Raw genomic sequence first — 23,463 nt, 5'->3', positions numbered from 1 at the left:
CGTGTCCAACTCTGTGTGACCCCATAGACGGAAGCCCACCAGGCTCCCCCGTCCCTGGGATTCTCCAGGCAAGAACACTGGAGTGGGTTGCCATTTCCTTCTCCAATGTGTGAAAGTAAAAAGTGAAAGTGAAGTCGCTCAGTCGTGTCCGACCCTTAGCGACCCCATGGACTGCAGCCTACCAGGCTCCTCCATCCATGGGATTTTCTAGGCAACAGTACTGGAGTGGCTTGCCATTGCCTTCTCTGATTGTAAATCTACCACACTTCAATTGGAAAATTGAAAAAATAAAAATAAATTGGTTGAAGCAAGAAGACCAGATGAGGAGTTGTTATAGTAATCCCAGCTGGGCATTCCCACTTGTGAAGTGAGAAAATAATAGATTATTGGGAATATTATCTATTGAGGGAATGCGTAAGAGGTGTCCAGTGTGGGGTCTATAGTTGGCAGGTGTGTAATAAACACTTGATTTTCTCTTCAAGAGCCTAAGCAAGAACTGATGCAGGCCCGGGTGAAAATAGGAGAGGAATATGCTGGAAGCAGCGCTTGGCAGGACTTGAGCAAAGAGTGAGGGAGATGGGGAGTTGAGGGTTGGATGGCTCTCCTATGTTTCAGGGACAAGGAAGGAAGGGAGTAAGAAACAATGTGTACAGTGTGCTGTGGGTGCGAAGCAGGGAGAGAACAAGTCTCAAGATAACCACCAAGAGAGCAGCCCTGAAACCTTCCAAGATGTGCAGAAGCTCAGTAGAGGCACTGTGTTCCCGGGCGACCAGCTGAAACGAGTTCTCAGCAAATTGTCAAACCCTTGTCGGGATGCATCTGCTTCTGTCCTGAAGTAGATACTTTTTTTTTTATCTACACAACCTTGGGTGGGTTCTTCAACATCTTTGTATCTCATTTTTATCGTTTGAAGATGGGGATAAGAAGTCATAGGACTTATTGAGTTGTAAATACGTGTGGAGTGCTTAGCACAGCGTTAGATACATAATGAGTTATCAGTTAATGGTGGAAATTTTCATTAAAACTCTCTTACCCCAGATATTACTTCTCTATGACTATACACAGCACGCAGATAATAGTTATACACACTGAACAGCTTCTTTGCCTCTCTCGTTCACTGCTACGTTTCCTACCAGCTCTTAGGACAGTGGCTGGTTCACAGTAGATATTCAGATATTTATTGAATGGATGAATAAGGAAACCCATCTCTCTCCCCTGCCCTTCCCCCTTTCCTCCCTCCCTTCCTTGCTTCCATCCATCTGTCCACCCACCCATCTGCCATCTTCCATGCATCTTTTCCATAATCTGTCCACCCATCCATCAGTCCGTCCATCCATCTATCCATCCATCGCTTTAAAAAGGCTTAATCCACAAGATTTTTTAAAAAATTGTGAGTGTAGTGGCTTAACACACAAGTTTTTTTTCCAACTGAGATAAAATATATGTAAACACAAAATTTTACCATTTTAACCATTTAAGCATATAGTTCAGTGATATGAGGTACATTCATATGGGTATGCAACCATCCATCTCTAAACCCTCCATCCATTTCATCTTCTCCATCTGAAACTCTGTATCCATTAAAAAATAACTCCCCGTTCTGCTCTCTTCCCAGGCCCACCACTCTACTTTCTGTCTCTATAAATTTGTCTATTCCAGTACCTGATATAAGTGAAATCACACAGTATTTCTCTTTTTGTGATTTAGCCCATGCATTCTGCTGTCACAAAAGCTCTGTGATCCTGGGGAACTTAACTTTCCCAAATCTCCACTTCCTCATCTGTTCAAGTGGCTGTAATAATAGTACCTACCTCATAGGGTTATTGTGAGGTTTAAATGAGACAATACATGTAAGGTATTTAACCAAGTGCCTGGCATGTAGAAAGTCCTCAGTAAATATCAGTTCACATAAATACATATTCTAAATCAGCTGGCACTGGTATTGCACTTCTCCTGTGTCTATCATAAACATCTGTGTCTAAACACTTTATGATCTTAACTCCTTTATTTTTTTTTTAATTAAAATTTTTTTGGCTGTGCTGGGTCTTCGTAGTGGTGTGTAGGCTCTGTAGTCATGGCCCTCAGGCTTAGTTCCCCTGCGGCATGCAAGACCTTGGTTCTTCGACCAGGGATCGAATCCACTTCTGCTGCGTTGGAAGGTGGATTCTTAACCACTGGACCACCAGGGAAGTCCCCTGATCTTCACTCATTTAAGCCACACAACTCTGTGTCATTGGCCCCACCACTATCATCCCACTACACTGGGGAGGGAACTAAGATACAAAGAGGGTGAGCAAATGCCCAAGGTTACTCAGTAGTTCACGGAGGAGCTGGGGTTAAACTCCAGGCAGCCTGTTTCCAAAGTCCGCGGGCTTTACCATTGCCTCTGCAGTCTCCCAGGACGGTCATCCGTCTACACCCTCAGCCCCGGATCAGCCTGTCAGGGTGTGTGTGTGGAGGTGTCAAGGCCTCAGATACGAGGAGGGGTCCTTGGAGATTGGTGGAAAAAAATCACTGGAGTTGAGTTTAGCCTTTCTTCCCATGTGTGGTCCCGATTTGGTGGGAACCTCCCGTGTTCACTCACGTATGCGGGTCTCCTCTGGACCCCTCCATCTCCTGCTGGGGAAGACCTAGAGTCCTCCCCAGGTGACGCAGCGAAGACAACGCCTTTTCCCTTTGTTGGTAGAAAGCTCAGCAATCCTTGACCACCCCCCTGCCCTGCCCAGCTGAGTTTTTTTTTAAAAAAGGCTTCCTCTCCATGACCTCAGGGCCACCTCCCACTGGTCTTTATTGCTTTCTCGGCACCCTCGGGAGCGTCTTGAGCCCTTTAAAAGGGGCAGAGCCTGTTAGTGGGCTGGCAGCCCGGGTCCTGGAGATAAGAGTGTCCTGTCTGGGACAGCAGGTGCGGGTCTCCCAGCCAGGGCAGGACAGAGTCCCGCCGAGAGTCACCTCCGCCCCAATGTTTACAGAGGTGGGTCCACTCCTGGCCTCTTCCTCTGCAGCCTGGCCCTCCACGCGGGTGGCTGAGGATTCATTCAAGGCGGAGGCGCTGGGGGCTTCCTCTGGGCTCTCCTCTCACCCGGCTCCCTCTCTCTCTTGTCCACCCCTCAGGCAGCTGCATCCATGTGTGACCTGGAGTCGGGCAGCGTCAAGGTGAAGGAGCCCAGCAACAGGGGCCGGTGGCACGGGTGCTGGTACGAGCGGTTGGTGCAGCCCTGCCTGGTGGAACTGCTGGGCTCGGCTCTGTTCGTCTTCATCGGCTGCCTGTCGGTCATCGAGAACGGGCCGGACACCGGGCGGCTGCAGCCGGCGCTGGCCCACGGGCTGGCCCTGGGGCTGGTCATTGCCACGCTGGGGAATATCAGGTGGGAACATCTCTGGGCACTCAGCCTGGTGCCAGCTGGGGAGAGCCGGGGGTGGGGAGTGGCGTGGTGGGCAGGCACCCTGGGGCACACACCCAGGATCCCGAGAACAGGGGGTCTCAGGGATCAGGCTCCTTGGGTTAGAATCTTGGCTCTTCAGCCCATGAGCTCTGTGGCTTTGGTTAAGTCACTCTCCAAACCCAACTGCTCACCTGTGAAATGGGAGCAGTATTTTCTAAATCTTATTTCTCAAGCCAACGCAGGTATAGTGCTGATGCTCACCATGAACTATTCCAAGCACTTTGTGTATAGCAACTCATGTAATCCTCACTCCCCTCTGCAGTTGGTACTATTATTAGTCCCATTTTTTTCACTGTGAGGAGGAATGTTCAGGTTAACTCGCCCAAGGACCCAGGGCAGAGCCGGGAGGCAAACCCAAGCTGTCTGTTGCCTAAACCCAGCACCTCCCGGTGGAGGTATGAGAACGAAATATTGTGAAGTGCTTAGTCTGTAGTAAGCGCTCAATCACCATTGGTTGCTGTGTTACTGTTGCCTTTGTTATTGTTGATTAGTCAATAAGTTGTGTCCAACTCTTTGCAATCCCATGGACTGTGCCTGCCAGGTTCCTCTGTCCGCAGGATTTCCCAGGGAAGAATACTGGAGTAGGTTTCCATTTCCTTCTCCAGAGGATCTTCCTGATCCAGGGATGAAACCCATGTCTCCTGCATTGGCAGGTGGATTCTTTACCACTGAGCTACCTGGAAAGCCCATTGTTACCATTAGGACAGGGTTTTGCTCCAACCTAGGGAAGGCAACGCCTCACAGAAGAACCCACCAGGGGGGTAGGGAGGGCCAAGGGGCTCCCCTTGCATAGCCCTCCCCTGAATGGAGGCTCTACCAGGAGGTTGTGGACTCCCAGGAGAAACGACCCAACGGATGGGGTGTCTGGCAGGGAGATCTAGAATCTGGTTCGTTTGTATTTAATCTCTCACAGAAAACTGCTCTGAGTAAGGAAATTAAAATACTGTTCCTCAGAAAAACAGAATGGAAAGAACTGTTACATTTCTCTTTAAATATCTAAGGGAAGCTGCAGGTGGAATGAAAATCACAGAGTCGTCTGTTCTCATTGGTTCAGGGTTGAAGGCAACATTCGTCATTGCTTAGCTGGGTGACCACGGCAAGTAACTGAACCTATGTTAGGTGGAATAAAAGGGAGATGATAATAATAGCTGATATTTGTTGAATACTAACTATCTGCCACTACTCTATAGGAAGATGTATTAATTATCTTTGCAACCAAGTTTATGAGATAGGGATCACTAAGGCACAGAGAGCTTTTATCACTTGCTCATGGCCACACAGCTCTTCTGGGGCCGAGCTGGGGTTTGAACCCAGGCTAGCTGGCCAGAGAGGACATTGCTTTGCGCTGTAGGAGACTGCCTATCTGAAATGCCAGCCTTTCATTCAACCATCTGTTTTTTTGTCAAAAAATATTTATTGGGTACCTACCACGAGCCAGGCACCGACTTCGAGGTTGTTGGAGCACCCAGCACAGCATCTAGTGCAGAGCAGGTGTTCAATAAGCCTTTAGTGAGTAAGCAATGGATGATTGTTTTATTGTTAATGAGTGTGAAGTGAGTTTCTCGATGTTCCAGCCCTCTCCTGGTCGAGCCATGTTCTGAGTGAGTTTCTCACGCCTTTTGGGCTGGTTGATTTGGTGAAGGGGCTGATGACAGACAGGCTTCTAACTCTGAAGTCTCCGGCGGGAGGCTGCCCCTGCCCCCGCCCCCCACCTCTCTGCTTTGGCAGAGCCCAGGCTAAGCCTGGTCATGGACCCGAATTGAGGACCCTCTCCATCGACTGAGTCTGAGATCAGCTAGTGCTTCCTGACCCTGCAGGAAGCTCCCCCAGGGCCTGTGTGCAGAGCTCGGCCAGACAAGTTAGGGCAGCTGGTCCTGAAATGTTGGCATGTTGGACCAAGTCTTGTGTCCAGAGCCAGGGTCCTCTGTCCAGTCTCAGCTCAGTGTCCTGTGCCCATTGGGTGGGCAGACCCATTGGTGGGCTCTGAACAGCTGGGGAGACATGGGGAGTCTTGGGGTCACTGTCCCTCTTATCGGGAGTGTCCATCCCATGCTCCTGAGGGCTTCTTGAGCCAGCCTCTCAGGACAGCTCTTCTATCTGTGTGGGGCTGGACAGGATGCCAGGGGGCGTAGCAGGGTATTCAGGGGACTCCTGGCCCTGGGACTCGGATGGGTTGAGCGACTTGGTCAAGAGGAAGGCTCTTTACCCAGGACCAACAGAACCACCCCACAGAGCCACCTTGAACCAGCGCTTTTACCTAGGTTCAACTTTATCTAACCTCCCTTCACATTCCAAACCCCAGATCCCAGTCCCCAGTATAATCATGAACCTCTAACCTTACTCCCGATTACCAATGCCATTTCCAGGAACCTTTAACCTCAGTTTTACACACAACGCTAGTCACACTTTCGGACCCAAACTAGGATTTTTATTGGTTGATTAGTTCAACCAGTCAGGAGCTGTTGTTCGGGGTCTGGTTACTTTTACGGGGAGGCCGGGATACCTCGCCTGGCCTATGTGTTTGAAGCCTGGGGTCTCATTGTGCTCTGTGGCCACAGCTCTGAAGGGCTGGACGCAGCTCTGCAGGGGTCGAGAAGAAGTTGAGAGATGCTTTTCCATCTCGTTCTTCCTCTGGGCCATCCTGGGTCTTGGAGTAGGACAGGAACGGGGCTGCCCTCCCCTCCCAGCCTCCCCCCTCATTACCTTCCCTCCACCACCCCGCACCTCAGGGAAAGTGGGGGTGATCTGGCACCGGTTTTCTGCTTGGGCTGCCCTTGACTGACGTTGGCCCTGTAAGGCCAGCCAGGGTGCTGTGGGGACCCAGGCTCTAAGGCTTGGCTTCATGACTCCTTTTGCTCTTTTTGGGCAACAGCGGTGGACACTTCAACCCTGCGGTATCCCTGGCAGCCATGCTGGTCGGAGGCCTCAAGCTGACGATGCTGTTTCCCTACTGGATCTCCCAGCTGTGCGGGGGGCTAATCGGGGCCGCTTTAGCTAAGGTGGGTGATCCCCCAGGGGGCTGGGCTAGGGGCTTTGGCTTTGCCAGGGCTGCTGAGGTGTGTGGGGGTGGGGAGTGGGGACGGTCTGATCCTTTTCCTGTTGCCTCCAATGGGACTGAAAGTGAAAGCATTAGTCGCTTCGTTGTGTCCGACTCTCGTGACCCCAGGGACTGTAGCCCACCAGGCTCCCCTGTCCATGGAATTTTCCTGGCAAGAATATTGGAGTGGGTTGCCATTTCCTTCTGCAGGGGATCTTCCTGACCCAGGGATCAAACCTGGGTCTCCTGCATTGGCAGGTAGATTCTTTACCATCTGAGCCACCAGGGAAGCCCACCCGATGGGACTGAGTGGGCCCTTTCTACCAGGAAGGGAACACGCAAAGGCCTTTGGTTTTTTCTAAACCCACCCTGTTCTGTCCATGTCTGGATGCAGCCCTCCCTGGACAGACCAGGAATCGGAGTTCAGAACTGAAAGCGTCTCTTGCTGAGCCCATGTGTGGCTTTAGATAACGCTGGTTTTTATTTTTTATTTTTTTTTTACAGGAAGGAATTGTTTTTATTTATTTATTTATTTTTTATTTTTTTTCTAAAAAAGAATTTTATTAAAAAAGCACAAATGCAAAGAAATGAACAGAGGAAAATCCATGCGTCGAACCTGGACTGGTCACTTATGATAATATACATGCTACAATTCCATTCTCTCCAATCATTCCACCTTCACCCTCTCCCACAGAGTCCTAAAGACTGTTCTAAATGCCTATGTCTCTTTTGCAGTCTCTTATACAGGGTTCAGGTTATGGTAACGCTGGTTTTTAAAATCCTTCCATTCGTTCACTTGTTCCTTCCCTCTACAAACATCTCACTAAGCACTAGCTGAGGTCACGGGATGCATATGGTTCGTCTCCTTGAGAAACTCCCGAACTAACTTTTCTGTGTGTTCTCCAGTTTGCCTGCCTTTAAACTGAGTTACTGTACCTTTGATGGGAGTTAACACTCAATTTGTTGGAAATCTCCCTTTCCAACAGAAAGGCTAGCTCTTCCTCTCAGCCACAGACTTTCTATGGTTACACACCGAACTCCACGCATGGACTTCTTTCTCCCTCTTTGCCCACCTGACTTTCTTGTTTCCTTCTTCTCTTTTCTGTTTCTCTCATTCCTGTTGTTCTTACGTCTTAACCAGGAGTCTTTCAACATGAAAGCTTTGCTTGGCTTGTGGCGGGGTAGGCGAGGAGTGGGAGGGTGGGTAGGAGTGAAGTGGCTGCCTGTTAGCCTGGCTAGGGTTTGGTCTGTGGCTCTAAGCGCTGCCCACTGCAGACTTTGGTCCTGATCCCCATTTTGCTATCTTCCCTGCCCTGATAACCACATACCCCATTTGAGACCCTGCTGCCCTGTCTGTTTAGACTGCTCTGATTCCCCATGGAAAGCAATGCCTGGGCTCTCCCTCAGGCTGGGCCACTTGCAGACTCATCCGACGTGATGGAGACCAGTGCGGGGCAGCAGTGACTGCTCACTGAGTGTTCCTCTCTGCCCACCCCACCATCCCACCCCACCCCTGCCCAGCACTTGACAGAATCCTCTCCTTTAATCTCCAACTTGGCCAGAAGCTAGCAACCGTCCTTAGAGAGTACTCATCACCTGGGACAGGAACGGTTATTATCAGCACCCCCAACTTTGCAGAGGGGGAAGCCGAGGGGCAGAGAAAGCAGTGATTTGCCCAAGTTCAGATAAGCTGAAGTGCAGCAGGGCCCAGATTTGAGTTCTGGGTCCAGAAGCTTGTTTGCCCTCCCCAGGGGTCGTGATGACCCTGAGACAGACTTCCTGGAAAGCCAATGGGCTTAAGTTACAGAGCTCTTCTCATCCCTTCAAAGAGGTCTTTTAGGGGGCTGGCAATTTGTTCACCTGAGTACATGTGTTTGTAAAATTTGTAAAAATTAGGTATTTCTGTATTCTTTTCAAAAAAAGGTCATTATCATATGCTTCTGGTCTGCAACACCTGGAGCCACCACTAGGTTATCCCCATTTTATAGATGGGCAAAATGAGGCTCAGAGAAGTCCAGTAGCTCACATGAAGCCACACAGTAGGAACTGGTGGAGCTGGGATGTGGTTCCAGATATGTCTGGCTGCTCATTGGACAGGACTCTTCCCTGGCTTTAAAGCGTGGGACCACCCCCCTCCCCAGACAACTCCCAGCTGTCTCTCCACCCCCACTGTGGAGCTGAACACTGCTCTCCACAGGCGGTGAGTCCCGAGGAGAGGTTCTGGAATGCGACCGGGGCGGCCTTTGTGACAGTCCAGGAGTCGGAGCAGGTGGCCGGGGCAGTGGTGGCGGAGATCATCCTGACGACACTGCTGGTGTTGACCGTGTGCATGGGCGCCATCAACGAGAAGACGCTGGGTCCTCTGGCCCCATTCTGCATCGGCTTCTCTGTCACCGTGGACATCCTGGCAGGGTGAGTACTGTTCGGCGGTGAGACTGCAGTGCTCAGCCCTGGGTCGAGGCTCGGTCCTGGAGGAGTGCATGCCTGCAGAGCCTCCCTGAGTGTCGCAGGCTTGGTAGCCAATAGAAGCCATGCAGACAGTTTAACCAGGGAAGCGACCCGGTAGGAGGCAGACAACAGGGAGTGGTGGGGACTGCGCCACTTAGGAGGCCCCCACCGTGCACCTCTGGTGGCTCAGATGGTAAAGCGTCTGCCTGCAGTGTGGGAGACCTGGGTTCGATCCCTGGTTTGGGAAGATCACCTGGAGAAGGCAATGGCAACCCACTCCAGTACCCTTGCCTGGAAAATCCCATGGACGGAGGAGCCTGGTGGGCTACAGTCCACGGGGTCACAAAGAGTCGGACACGACTGAGCAGCTTCACTTTCCTTTCACTTACCATGCACCTCTGATAAGTTATCAGTGCGTGGGAAGATGGACTTGGGGTGACCTTTTAAATTTCATTCCAGGGAAGCCAGAAGACTGGAATTTTATGTGCATTTTCTAATTTTGTAGTATCAAGAAATCATTTCTCTAGATTGTGTTTATCTTGCCAGCAGGCAGCCAGATTTTAGCTTCAGACTTACAAAGAGCTTCCACACCCATTGTCTCATTTATCAAGAGCCTCTCTGTAGGCTTGGGAAGGCATTCAGGAGACAGAGGGTTATTTCTCCCCTTTTATATATGAGGAGACTGGGGCTCAGAGAGGACAAAAGTGACTTATTTAAAGTCATTGTTTGGTTGCTCAGTCATGGCCGACTCTTTGCGACCTCAGGGACTATAGCCCATCAGGGTCCTCTATCCATGGAATTCTCCAGGCAAGAATACTGGCGTGGGTTACCATTTCCCTCTCCAGGGGATCTTTCCAACCCAGGGATCCAACCTGCGTCTCCTGTGTTGGCAGGTGGATTCTTTACCACTGAGCCACCAGGGAAGTCCCTCATTTAAGGTCATTGTGTGTGTTAGTTGCTCAGTTGTGTCAGACTCTTTGTGATCCTATGGACTGTAGCCCGCCAGGCTCCTCTGCCCATGGAATTTTCCAGGCAAGAATCCTGGAGTGGGTTGCCATTCCCTTTTCCAGGGGATCTTCTTAACCCAGGGATGGAACCCAGGTCTCCCACACTGCAGGCAGATTCTTTACCATCTGAGCCACCAGGAAGCACCAAAGGTCATTGGGCAGTGGCAAATTAAGTGAAAGATCTGGGACAAGAGCCCCTGCTAAAGGGGGGATGAGGGAGCTCCTTCCTGAAGGTCAGCTCCTAACCAGTTGTAGCCTTTCCTATCTCTCTGACCCTAAGTCATGTTCTGGGAGGTGGAGCCTGGGGAGGCTGGGAAAATAGGTGTGTAGAGCGGTGGCAGGGCTTTGCTGCCCCCTAGTGGCTCTTGGTTCACTTACAAACCTATTGACTCATTCATCTGGCTTTGACCACTGGCCACAGGTGGCATCCTTGGGGGGTGAGGCCTGAGTGAGGACCCCAGCTAGAGTCAATGGGGGGAGGGGACAGACACCAGGATCAGAGAAGTGCTCCTGGGGAACACCCGCCCTGTGGGAGATGCTGGGCCCCAAGCTTGCAGCACGACGAAGACCTCAACCAGGTCATCTGGGTTAGAGTTAATACTTGCAATGAATTATATGAGAAACATGGGCTCTGTATGTGTTGTCTCATTCATCCCCGACAGCAGCCTATGAGATATGTACGCTCCCCTCAACCGAAACACAGAGGTGAAATGAATGTCACCACCAGAAATCCAGTTCTAAATCTAGATCCACTTGATCCCAAAGTTCATATAGCTAAGAGTTGCCTGACTTTGTCTTATCAACTCTGGAGAAGGCGTTGATCCATTTTCCTTCCTGCCATCACTGGGCCGACACTGCTTGCTGGCCATTCTTCCAGAAGGGTGTCAGGGGAGTGGCAGACTGTAGGAAGGACCCCAGGGAGGAGTCAAGCCTTTCACTTCCTCATGTTAGAAGTCTCTTCACCTGTGTCTTCTTGGGAAACTTCCGAAAGCCATGCTATCATAGCTTAGAGAGGGTTTCTGGGTAGTGTGTGATCCAGGCCCACATAGGGGAAATGAACCAGGGTGGGTCGGGGCTCCTTGGCTGGCATTCTGCTGACGAGTGTGGCTGGGTGTTGGCAGGGGTGCTGTGTCTGGAGCGTGCATGAATCCTGCCCGGGCCTTTGGACCTGCCATGGTGGCCAACCATTGGGATTTTCACTGGATCTACTGGCTGGGCCCCTTCCTGGCCAGCCTGCTTGTAGGAGTGCTCATCAGGTAGGAATGTGACACGGGGTCGTGGCCCATCTAGTGGGCATGGGGATAGTTCCCAGGGCATCCAGGGGTAGGGGGCTAGGGTCTCGCTTGTGTTTAGAGCAGAGAAGAGGCAAAGATCGGGACCTTTGGCTGCAAGTGACGGAAATCCATTTGAACACAGTTTTTGTCATAAACAGAAGCTCATTGGCTGGCATAACTGAAAAGTTTACAGGTAGCCCTGACTTTGGTGGGAGCTCACACAATGTCTGTAGGGCTGGGTCCTTCCCACAGGCTCTACAGTCCTCTGGGTAGGCTTTGTGCTTGGGCAAAGCCTCTCCAATAGAGGCAAAGATGCCCACCAGACATTCCAGGCTTCCATCCTAGCAGCTCAATAACTGAGACCAGAGGAAACAGAACAACGGCTCTTGGAAAAGTCCTGGATCTGCTGTTCTCTGGGTTGAACTGGCCCGGTGTGAGCCATGTCTACCTCTGAATTGGTCTCTGTAGCCCTGGGGCCAGCTGTCTTATTGGCTATGTCTGAGCGTGACCCTAATCCTGGAGTTAGGGTGAGGTCAGCCCCTCCTGAACAGCCGTATTGACTGAGAGTAGGGGAGACGAGCTCCCCACAGGGCTGTCATACACCTCAGGGAACGCTACCCACAAAGAAAATCACGTCAGTGGTGCCCCCAAGAGCACGCATGTCAGGGGCTGCCGTTCACCTAAGGCACGTTTGAGCGGCGCTCCCTGTGTGCAATGGATAAGGCTGGTGTTATCAGGAGGATAATATCTGCTTGACTGCTTCTCCTCCAGCTCTCATGTGTGAGCTTCAAGGATCCGTAGGGTCCTGTCTTTTATGCTCCAAGTTGTATAGGGATGCAAGTAGGTACAGAGCCCGCTGTCTGGGCAAGGGCAGGCACTGGGCTGGGCTGATCTAGACTGCTTGCGTCGCTGCCCATCTGCAGTCCTGGCTTGGCCTATGGCTTAGTGAAAAGCATCAGGAATCATTCTCTGATGTTTCCAAAATGGTACAGATGAGGATCTTCAGGAAAAGGGGTTGGAAACCCAACAGGAAAGAGTTTTTCCCTCTCCCCCAGGAGATCAGGATATTGAGGCTGGAAAGGCCCAGGAAGGCATCTCTCTGAATTCTGGGCCTGGAGACATGTGATGAAGGGCTGAGTCTCTTCCAGAGACCTGGAGACCTCACTGAGCCACCTTTTTTTGTAGGTTCTTCATTGGAGATGCGAAAATTCGTCTAATCCTGAAGGGACGGTGAGGCTGAGATGGTGGAATTCCTGCCGCCTCAGGGACCCTCAGTGGACCCATCCTGGACCACAGACTAGCCAGCTCTGCATTTCCTGCCGGGCAGAGCCTCCCAGGAGTGACTGACATGCTCCCCCTGACCTGAGCCTGGCTTCTCAGAGGTGCTAGGTCCTTCGCATCCCTTTGTGCTCATCAGAGACTTCAGCCTAGGGAATGTGTCGCCAGCCCCACCCAGAGGGAGGCAGAAACAGCACAACAGAAGAGCTTTTGCCTGGGAAAGTCCCAGGAGTAGACGAGGTGACTGTTAATGTGTCTCTGGTCATTTCCCTCATCCTCTTTCTCCTATTTCCCCGATTTCTCTGTTACAAAAGGGCCTTCTGTGGTCTGTTTCCCTGCTGCTTGAGCTGTCAATCCAGCTTTGCAATAAATAGTCCAATATTTTCTTCTGTGTGCCCACTGGCTGGCCTTTCCTTTCAGAAATGGACACTGCTGGGAAGGAAGCAAAATCCAGGTTGGGCCAGACCCGCGGGAACTCACTCTGGAGCTAAGTCCATTCTAGAGTCCTGTTTGGACTCAAAATCAATTCCAGATCACAGACCTCAAGACCCTGCTGAAAAGCCCAATGCAGACTCAAGGGTCTGGTTTAGTTCCCAAGGCTATCTGGGACATGAATCTACCCGCTCATGGCACTTTAGCTGAGGAAGAGGGTGGATATGGGGGTGGCCCAGAGCTGCAAAGATTTCCCAAGGAAATATGTAATGTGTCATAGCACAAGTCTAGTGAGACAGAGGTATTTGATGAAAGATAAGAGTATAAAGAATAACTAAAGATAAAAAAGAATAAAATGACACATTCGAAACTTCATACCTTACAAGTAGAGTGTGTGTCTTCTCTATGAGGATCTGTATAAAATAGATAGCTAATGGGAATCTGCTGTATGACTCAGGAAACTCAAACCAGGGCTGGGTCTGTAAAAAATCTGGCGGGGGGAGGGCTCTGTAACAACCTGGAGGGGTGGGATGGGAAGGGAGGTGAGAAGGAGTTTCAAGAGGGAGGGGACATATGTATACTTATGGCTGATTCATGTTGATGTATGGCAGAAACCAACACAATATTATAAAGCAATTATTATCCTTCAATTAAAAATAAATACTTTTTTAAAAGAAAGAGAACAAAAGATTAAAAAAAAATGAATCTGCTTGCCAAAGCATGGAACAGGGGTTCGATCTCTGGTCTAGGAAGATCCCACATGCTGCAGAGCAACTAAGCCTGTGTACAACTACTGAACCTGCTCACATAGAGCCCGTTCTCCACGACAAGAGACACTGCCCCAGTGAGAAGCCCCTCCCTGCTCACCACAACTAGAGAAAGTGCCCACAGCAACGAAGGCCCAGCGCAGCCAAAAAATTAAAAAAAGAACAATGTGAAGGTGATTATAAAAACAGCTAGTGGGACTTCCCTGGTGATCCACTGGTTGGGACTTCACTTTCCAATGCAGGAGGGTGTGGGTTTGATCCCTGGCTGGGGAAGGAACTAAGATCCCACAGGCCTCGTGGCCAAAAAACCAAAACACAAAACAGAAGAAATATTGTAACAAATTCAATAAAGACTTGAAAAATCATTCACATTAAAAAAAAAGAAAGCTGCTAACACTTATCAAGCACTTCCTGTATGCCAGGATCTGATTTGTGTTCTAAACATGCGGTGATTTATTCCATTTTCACAACAACTGTCCAGGTACATATTATTGTCATTATTATTATTTTTCATGTTGCATTTGAGGGAAGTGAGACCCAGAGAAGTCAAATGACTTACTCAAGGTCACTCAGGAAGTGGCAGAGCTGAGGTTCAAACCCCAGTGGTCTGGCTCCAGAGGCTGGGCTCTTACACTGTTTCTGTAATCTAAAGACATACAGAAAGGGAACCCTCTTACACTGTTGGTGGGAATGCAAACTAGTACAGGCACTATGAAGAACAGTGTGGAGATTCCTTAAAAAACTGGAAATAGAACTGCCATATGACCCAGCAATCCCACTCCTGGGCATACACACTGAGGAAGCCAGAATTGAAAGAGACACGTGTACCCCAATGTTCATCGCAGCACTGTTTACAATAGCCAGGACATGGAAGCAACCTAGATGTCCATCAGCAGATGAATGGATAAGAAAGCTGTGGTACATATACACAATGGAATATTATCAGCCATTAAAAGGAATACATTTGAATCAGTTCTAATGAGGTGGATGAAACTGGAGCCTATTATACAGAGTGAAGTAAGCCAGAAAGAAAAACACCAATAAAGTATACTAACGCATACATATGGAATTTAGAAAGAAGGTAATGAAAACCCTGTATGTGAGACAGCAAAAGAGACACAGATGTATTGAACAGTCTTTTGAATTCTGTGGGAGAGGCCGAGGGCGGGATGATATGGGAGAATGGCATTGAAACATGTAAAATATCATATGTGAAATGAATTGCCAGTCCAGGTTTGGCATGATGCATGATGATGCATGATACAGGGTGCTTGGAGCTGATGCACTGGGATGACCCAGAGGGTTGGGATGGGGAGGGAGGTGGGAGGGGGGTTCAGGATGGGGAACACATGTACACTCATGGCAGATTCAAGTCAATGCATGGCAAAACCACTACAATATTGTAAAGTAAAATAAATTAAATTTAAAAAATGTAATACATACACACACAAAAAAAGACATACAGTTACACTTAAACATTAACTCTTGGGGTGAAGAACAAACAGAATTGTGAATAAGGCCTGTTTATTGTTATTTAGTCACTAAGTCACGTCTGGGACTGTAGCCCGCCAGGCTCCTCTGTCCATAAGATTTCCCAGGCAAGAATAGTGGAGTGCTTTGCCATTTCCTTCTGCAGGGTATCTTCCCGACCCAGCGATCGAAGCCACGTCTCCTGCACTGGCAGGCATATTCTTTACCACTGAGTAGGGGAATTGTGCAATAATAGAACAGAAACTTCAAATGATGAGGAAGAGCCATTAGGGTTAGTCAGGAAAGGAGGAGTCTTTGCTGGAAGAACGTCCAGTAAGAACTGGTAATATATATAGTAGATCAAAGGAGTAGGGTGAGATAGGAAGGGATGGTGAATGATGCGCCCAAAACATCCAAGTGAAGAGAGGGAAGGCAAAGAACTCGATGAAGGCAAATTCAAGGTCCAGCATGACGCCTGATGGACCTACTTCAGTTAAGAACTAGGACCCCAGAGTCAGCTGAACCTGGGTTCGAATCCCACACTTAGCCGTGTGACCCTGCCTGGGTAATTTATTTAAACTCTCTGAGCTTCAGTTTCTTTAGCAACAGGCATACTGTGAGCGTCAAATGAGTTAACGCGTGAGAAGGACTTACCATGGCACTTTGCATACAGTAAATGTTCAGGAAAAGCTTGCTACAGTCACCATTAAAAAAGGGGAATGGGAGGAAATAGTTCGATAAAATCAGAAGCAACAAGAAGCCCATTCACCACAACTAGAGAAGGCCCGTGCACAGCAACAAAGACCCAGCACAGCCAAAAATGAACACATACACATTAAAAAGCAACAAAATAGTTGATATACATGTATGTACATCCACAGACTCACAGACACATACATGTGTATGGCTAACATTTATTGAGTGTTTACGGTGTGCCATCAAATTTGGAAAACTCAGCAGTGGCCACAGGACTGGAAAAGGTCAGTCTTCGTTCCAATCCCAAAGAAAGGGAATGCCAAAGAATGCTCAAACTACCGCACAATTGTACTCATCTCACACGCTAGTAAAGTCATGCTCAAAATTCTCCAAGCCAGGCTTCAGCAGTATGTGAACTGTGAACTTCCAGATGTTCAAGCAGGTTTTAGAAAAGGCAGAGGAACCAGAGATCAAATAGCCAACATCCGCTGGATCATGGAGAAAGCAAGAGAGTTCCGTCTATTTCTGCTTCATTGACTATGCCAAAGCATAGAAAGCAAGAAAACCATCTATTTCTGTTTCATTGACTATGCCAAAGCCTTTGACTGTGTGGATCACAATAAACTGTGGAACATTCTGAAAGACATGGGAATACCAGACCACCTGACCTGCCTCTTGAGAAATGCAGGTCAGGAAGCAACAGTTAGAACTGGTCATGGAAAAACAGACTGGTTCCAAATAGGAAAAGGAGTACGTCAAGCTTGCATATTGTCACCCTGCTTATTTAACTTATATGCAGAGTACATCATGAGGAACGCTGGGCTGGAAGAAGCACAAGCTGGAATCAAGATTGCCAGGAGAAATATCAATAACCTCAGATATGCAGATGACAACACCCTTATGGCAGAAAGTGAAGAGGAACTCAAAAGCCTCTTGATGAAAGTGAAAGAGGAGAGTGAAAAGTTTGGCTTGAAGCTCAACATTCAGAAAACTAAGATCATGGCATCTGGTCCCATCACTTCATGGGAAATAGATGGGGAAACAGTGGAAACAGTGTCAGATTTTATTTTTTTGGGCTCCAAAATCACTGCAGATACTGATTGCAGCCAGGAAATTAAAAGACACTTACTCCTTGGAAGGAAAGTTATGACCAACCTAGATAGCATATTAAAAAGCAGAGACATTACTTTGCCAACCAAGGTCCGTCAGGTCAAGGCTATGGTTTTTCCCGTGGTCATGTATGGATGTGAGAGTTGGACTGTGAAGAAAGCTGATCGCCAAAGAATTGATGCTTTTGAAATGTGGTGCTGGAGAAGACTCTTGAGAGTTCCTTGGACTGCAAGGAGATGAAACCAGTCCATTCTGGAGGAGATCAATCCTGGGTGTTCATTGGAAGGACTGATGCTAAAGCTGAAACTCCAATACTTTGGCCACCTCATGTGACGAGTTGACTCACTGGAAAAGAGTCTGATGCTAGGAGGGATGGGGGTGGGAGGAGACAGGGATGACAGAGAATGAGATGGCTGGATGGCATCACCGACTCGATGGACATGAGTTTGAGTGAACTCCGGGAGTTGGTGATGGACAGGGAGGCCTGGCGTGCTGTGATTCATGGGGTCGCAAAGAGTCGGACACAACTGAGCGACTGAACTGAACTGAACTGTGCGCTCAGCACTGTGCAGAATGCGTTCCATGTATTATTTCATTTACTCCTCACAACAATAGTTCTGTGAGGTATGTGGTTTGAAAAGTGTTCCCCCAAAATTCATGTTCACTTGGAACCTCAGAGTGTGACCTTACTTGGGACTTTCCTGGTGTCCAGTGGTTAAGACTGCGCTTCCACTGCAGTGGGCACAGGTTTGATCCCTGGGGTAGGAATAAGATCCCACATGCCATGTGGTGCAGCCAAAAGATTAAAAAAAAAAAAGTGATCTTATTTGAAAATAAAGGCTTTGCAGACGCAAAGAAAGATAGCGTACTGGGATCCGAATGGGCCCTAACTCCCAGGAGAGTGACTTAATAAGAGACAGAAAAGGACACAGAGACACAGGGAAGGCGTATAAGGAAGAAGGATAGAGGCAGAGTTGTGGGGCCACAGGATAGTAGCAGGGTCACCAAAAAGAGCTATGAGAAGTGAGGAAGGGTTTTTGCCCGCAGCCTTTGGAGGGAGTGTGGATGGATGATGCCCTGATTTCAGATTTCTGGTCTCCAGAATGGTGAGGAGGACTTTCTGCTCTTTTTTTGTGTCATCAAGGTTGTGATCATTTTTCATGGCAGCCTCAGGAAATGAATACAGGTAGCAGTCGTGTCTGACTCTGTGACCCCATGGAGTGTAGCCTGCCAGGCTCCCGTCCGTGGGATTTCCCAGGCAAGAATACTGAAATGGGTAACCCCTCCCTTCTCCAAGGGATCTTCCTGACCCAGGGGGAGATCTCTTGCATTGCAGGTGGATTCTTTACCATCTGAGCCAGCAGAGAACTCTTACTTACTCTTTCCTTTTTTCCAGAGGAACAAATGGAAATTTCAAGAGATGTTACTCAAAGTCACATAGTATATTAGTGGAGCCAAAATTTAAGATCAGGTACATTTGACTGCACAGTTCATGATCTCTCTCTCTTTTTTTTTTTCCTCTTTCTTATTTTTTTAAATGATGGAAGTATGATAACACATTTACAAGAGACTTGGAAAATACAGAACAAAGTTACACATAGTTTCACTGTATATATTACAATTATATTCTAAGTAGATAAATTAAGATTTTTAGTTGGAATTTCAATATCAAACTCTCAAAAATTAGAGAATGAATATACGGAAAAGTAGAAGGATAGAGTAGACCTGAAAAACACAGGGTTCACATGATCTTTGTCATCCCATGTTACTGTTGCTGAATAAGGGACAGCGTGTCTCCTGCCTTGTCACCGACGTGCCCCTTTCCCCCACGAGGAGAGGGACAGAGGATGTGTATTACAACTCTTCTCTCCTACCCTGTAAGTGGATTTCACGTCTGGGTCTCCATGTCAGTTTCTAGACCATAAGCTCTCAAGAGGAAGAGTGATGCTAATTCCTCTGTGTGACTCCATGTTATTTGGTTTAGTGTTTGCTATATAGAAGGGACTGAGTACTCACTGACTTAATGGCATAAGCTGATCCTAATGACTTTCAAATTCATTCTGCCGCAATTCTTCTTCATTTGCTAAATTCTGTCTGACTCTTTGCAACCCCATGAACTGCAGCACTTCAGTCCTTCACCATCTCCCAGTGTTTGCTCAAATTCATGTCCATTGAGTTGGTGATGCAATCCAACCATCTCATCCTCTGTTGCCCCCTTCTCCTGCCCTTAATCTTTCCCAGCATCAGGGTCTTTTCCAGTGAGTTGGCTCTTCCCATCAGGTGGCCAAAGTACTGGAGTTTCAGCTTCAACATCAGTCCTTCCAATGCATATTGCGGGTTGATATCCTTTAGATTGACTCGTTTGATCTCTTCGCTGTCTATGGGACTCTCAAGAGTCTTATCCAGCACCCCTGTGTAAAAGCATCAATTCTTTGGCACTCAGCCTTCTTTACGGTCCAGCTCTCACATCTGTGCAAGACTACTGGAAAAGCCGTAACTTTGACTATTCGAACATTTGTGGGTAACGTAATGTCTCTGCTTTTTAATATGCTGTCTAGATTTGTCATAGCTGTTCTTCCAAGGAGCAAACGTCTTTTCATTTAGTGGCTACAGACACTGTCTGCAGTGATTTTGGAGGCCAAGAAAATAAAATCTGCCACTGTTTCCACTTTCCCCCCATCCATTTGCCATGAAGTGACGGGACCAGATGCCATGATCTCAGTTTTCTGAATGTTGAGTTTTAAGCCAGCTTTCTCACTCTCCTCTTTCACCCTCATCAAGAGGCTGTTTAGTTCCTCTTCACTTTCTGCTTTTGGAGCTCATCATCTGTGTATCTGAGGTTGTTGATATTTCTCCCAGCAATCTTGATTCCAGCTTGTGATTCATCCAGCCCAGCATTTTGCATGATGTACTCTGTACAGAAGTTAAATAAACAGGGTGACAATGTACAGCCTTGACATACTCCTTTCCCAATTTTAAACCAGTCCATTGTTCCATGTCTGGTTCTAACTGTTGCTTCTTGACCTGCATACAGGTTTCTCAGGAGGCAGGAAAAGTGGTCTGGTATTTCTCACTTTTTATTTTTTTTATTTTTTATTTTATTTTTTTATGGGGAAAACACTTTTAAATTTATTTTTCAACTGAAGATGTATCTACATAAACATACATATGTATCTACATAAACAAGTAAAATTTTTTACAGGTAGATTCTGAACTATGCATTCTTTTTTTTTTTTAAATCTTTTTTTAATTTAATTTTTTTTTTACAGTTCATAACTTTTATAAATAAAATAAATTAAATGTACAGTGAATAAGTTCTCTGAAATATTTCAATATTTCTGCAGGTTTCGTAACATCGTAAAATACATTTCAACTAAAATTCACAAATCTAAAAACCTGTTAGGCATTTTTAGGCGTTTTAAGTTGGAAATGAAGACCAATGTTACATCGTAATATGCCAATTACAAATAGTACTTCAAATAGCAAATACTACAGTTTGTCCCAAACTTTAAAAACTATTCATGAACTCAACACTGAACTATTGATGGCTATGAGAATTGTTTCCTAGCCTTTTTGAAAATTTCAACCCATTTACGTTTAAGGTAATTATTGATAAGTACGATCCCGTAGCCATTTTCTTTATTGCTTTGGGTTCAAGTTTATACACTTTTTCTGTGTTTCCTGTCTATAGAAGATCCTTTAGCATTTGTTGGAGAGCTGGTTTGTTGATGCTGAATTCCCTCAGCTTTTGCTTGTCTGTAAAGCTTTTGATTTCTCCTTCATATTTGAATGAGATCCTTGCTGGGTATAGTAATCTGGGCTGTAGGGTATTTTCTTTCATCACTTTAAGTATGTCTTGCCACTCCCTTCTGGCCTGAAGAGTTTCTGTTGAAAGATCAGCTGTTATCCTTATGGGAATCCCCTTATGTGTTATTTGCTGCTTTTCCCTTGCTGCTTTTAATATTTGTTCTTTGTGTTTGATCTTTGTTAATTTGATTAATATGTGTCTTGGAGTATTTCGCCTTGGGTTTATCCTGTTGGGGACTCTCTGGGTTTCTTGGACTTGGGTGATTATTTCTTTCCCCATTTTAGGGAAGTTTTCAACTATTATCTCCTCAAGTATTCTCTCATGGTCTTTCTTTTTGTCTTCTTCTTCTGGGACTCCTATGATGCGAATGTTGGAGCGTTTAACATTGTCCCAGAGGTCTCTAATATTGTCCTCATTTCTTTTAATTCGTTTTTCTTTTTTCCCTCTCTGTTTCATTTATTTCTACAATTCTATCTTCTAGTTCGCTTATCCTGTCTTCTGCCTCTGTTATTCTACTGTTTGTTCCCTCCAGAGTGTTTCTGATCTCATCTATTGCATTATTCATTGTATATTGACTCTTTTTTATTTCTTCTAAGTCCTTATTAAATCTTTCTTGCATCTTCTCAATCCTTTTCTCCAGGTTATTTATCTGTAACTCCATTTTGCTTTCAAGATTTTGAATCATTTTCACCATCAAAATTTGAAATTCTTTATCAGGTAAATTCCCCATATCTTCTTCTTTTGTTTGTGTTGGTGGGCAATTATCTTGTTCCTTTACTTGCTGGGTATTTCTCTGCCTCTTCATCTTGCTTATATTGCTTTGCTTGGGGTGGCCTTTCCCTCTTCTTGCAGTTTGTGGAGTTCTCTTTATTATGTAGTTTCTTCGCTGTGTGTGGAGTTGGACGGGTGACTTGTCCAGGTTCCCTGGTTAGGGAAGCATGTGTCGGTGTTCTGGTGGGTGCAGCTGGATTTCTTCTCTCTCCTTTAGAAGACAATGGGCTGCTTTTCTGGGAGCCTGATGTCCTCTGCCAGTATTCAGAAGTTGTTTTGTGGACTTTACTCCGCGTTCAAATGTTCTTTTGATGAATTTGTGGGGGAGAAAGTGGTCTTGCCATCTTATCCCTCCGCCATCTTGTTCCTTCCTCCCCAGAACACTGGATTCTTATATTCCACTTGGTCGTGGAGTATCTCTTCCCAGCTGCTCCAGCAAGGCGCAGCCGCTGTACCTTACCTTGGACGAGGGGTATCTCCTCAAGGCCGCCCCTCCTGCTTTGAATGTGGATCAGCTCCTCTTGGCCCTCCGGTGCCCAAGCAGCCACCGCCTCCTGGACGTGGTACAGCTCCTCTTGGCCACCGCCCTAACCCTGGGTGCGGGGTAGCTCATCTCAGCCACGATTCTGCACGTGGTCGGTTGCGCCGGAGCCGGGCGTCTCCCACGTCTGCGCCTGCGCCGCCGGACCTGACTTTTTAATTTTCCAGTTTGTTGTGATCCATACAGTCAGACTTTAGTGTAGTCAATGAAGCAGAAGTAGATGTTTTTCTGAGTCAAATCCAAAATTGAAACAGATCACCTGTTTACCTCTACCCCACTTCTCATCTTCTCAGGAACAATGAGGTCACGGAATTTGAGGATGCTGGAGTTTGAAACTCTATGACAGTAGTAAAATGCAGTTGCTATGAGTTTGGATTTTAAGGAAGATCCAGGTTTAAATCTCAGAAGTTGTCTGAGAACTGCATGTCTGCTGTATACATTTGAAGAAGGTATTTAATTTCTCTCAGACTCAATTTCCTTACCTGTACAATGGAAAACCTCCTTCAGCATGCTTGTGAGCATAAATAAGATGTTCAGAAAGCATTAGTACACTGCCTCAAAACTTGTAAGTGGACAGTGTGGTGGTTTTTATATTTATGGTCATCTAATCAAAGGTTTTGAAACTGGCAGATATCAGAATCATGGCAAGGGGGTGGATCTCTGACTAGGAGATTCTGAATGGACTTTGCACATATGTATTTTCTCAGTTACCCTCACATAAGGATCTTTGGACCTCTTGAGGGGAAAGTGTTGGGAACCACTCAGGCTGTCCAACACCTAAATCCAGAGAGGCTAACTAAATAATTTGACTATAATCACACAGTGATCTAAAGGCAGAACTCAATTAGAATCCAGGATTTTGGACACACTCTCTAGTGTTTCTTTCTACTGCAGGAAGCACGTACTGCTCTAGACCCTCGGAGCACAAGTACTGATTCTTTTCCTTTTGCCAGGACTGGCCTGAGTCCTCACATGCTATGTTGTTGAGGGGCCTAGTATTATGTTCTTGCATCTTACCCTCAGAAGACTGTCCAAGAACTCTGAGTTTAAGCAATCCAAAAGGAAAGTATGCCAATCTTCTACTTTCATGTCCAAACTTTTTATTTTTAAAATTTAAAAAACTTATTATAGTTGAGGTACAATGTTGTGTTAGTTTCAAGCATACAACAAAGTGATTTCAGATATTCTTTTTCGGAATCTTTTCCATTTTAGGTTATTAAGGTATTGAATATAGTTCCTTGTGCTATACAGTAGGTGGCTGTTGCTATCTATTTTACATTTAGCAGTGTATATCTGTTAATCCCAAACTCCTAATTTACCCCTCCTCACACCCTTTCCTTTTGGTAATCCTCTGTTTTCTGTATCGGTGAGTTTGTTTTGG

At 47.0% G+C, this 23,463-nt stretch overlaps 1 protein-coding gene across 2 annotated transcripts; it reads left to right on the top strand.

Annotated features, from left to right (window-relative positions):
* Positions 1 to 2,959: 2,959 nt before the first annotated feature.
* AQP8 (aquaporin 8) lies at positions 2,960 to 12,443 on the top strand. 2 transcript variants are annotated; one of them, XM_055408909.2, is made up of 6 exons: positions 2,960 to 2,971; positions 3,112 to 3,365; positions 6,316 to 6,442; positions 8,678 to 8,892; positions 11,057 to 11,191; positions 12,395 to 12,443. In XM_055408909.2, exons 1-6 carry the CDS (start codon positions 2,960 to 2,962, stop codon positions 12,441 to 12,443), a joined length of 792 nt encoding a protein of 263 aa, XP_055264884.1. The 2 variants fall into 2 exon arrangements, with proteins under 2 accessions (XP_055264884.1, XP_088689400.1); XM_088833274.1 differs by having other exon boundaries at positions 2,960 to 2,975; positions 3,116 to 3,365.
* Positions 12,444 to 23,463: the final 11,020 nt, after the last annotated feature.

Source organism: Moschus berezovskii, chromosome 27 (assembly GCF_049115385.1).
Source record: "Moschus berezovskii isolate FMDL1 chromosome 27, NW_MosBer_1.0, whole genome shotgun sequence".
Taxonomy (NCBI): domain Eukaryota; kingdom Metazoa; phylum Chordata; class Mammalia; order Artiodactyla; family Moschidae; genus Moschus; species Moschus berezovskii.
This window is presented reverse-complemented; position numbering and strand designations above follow the sequence as displayed.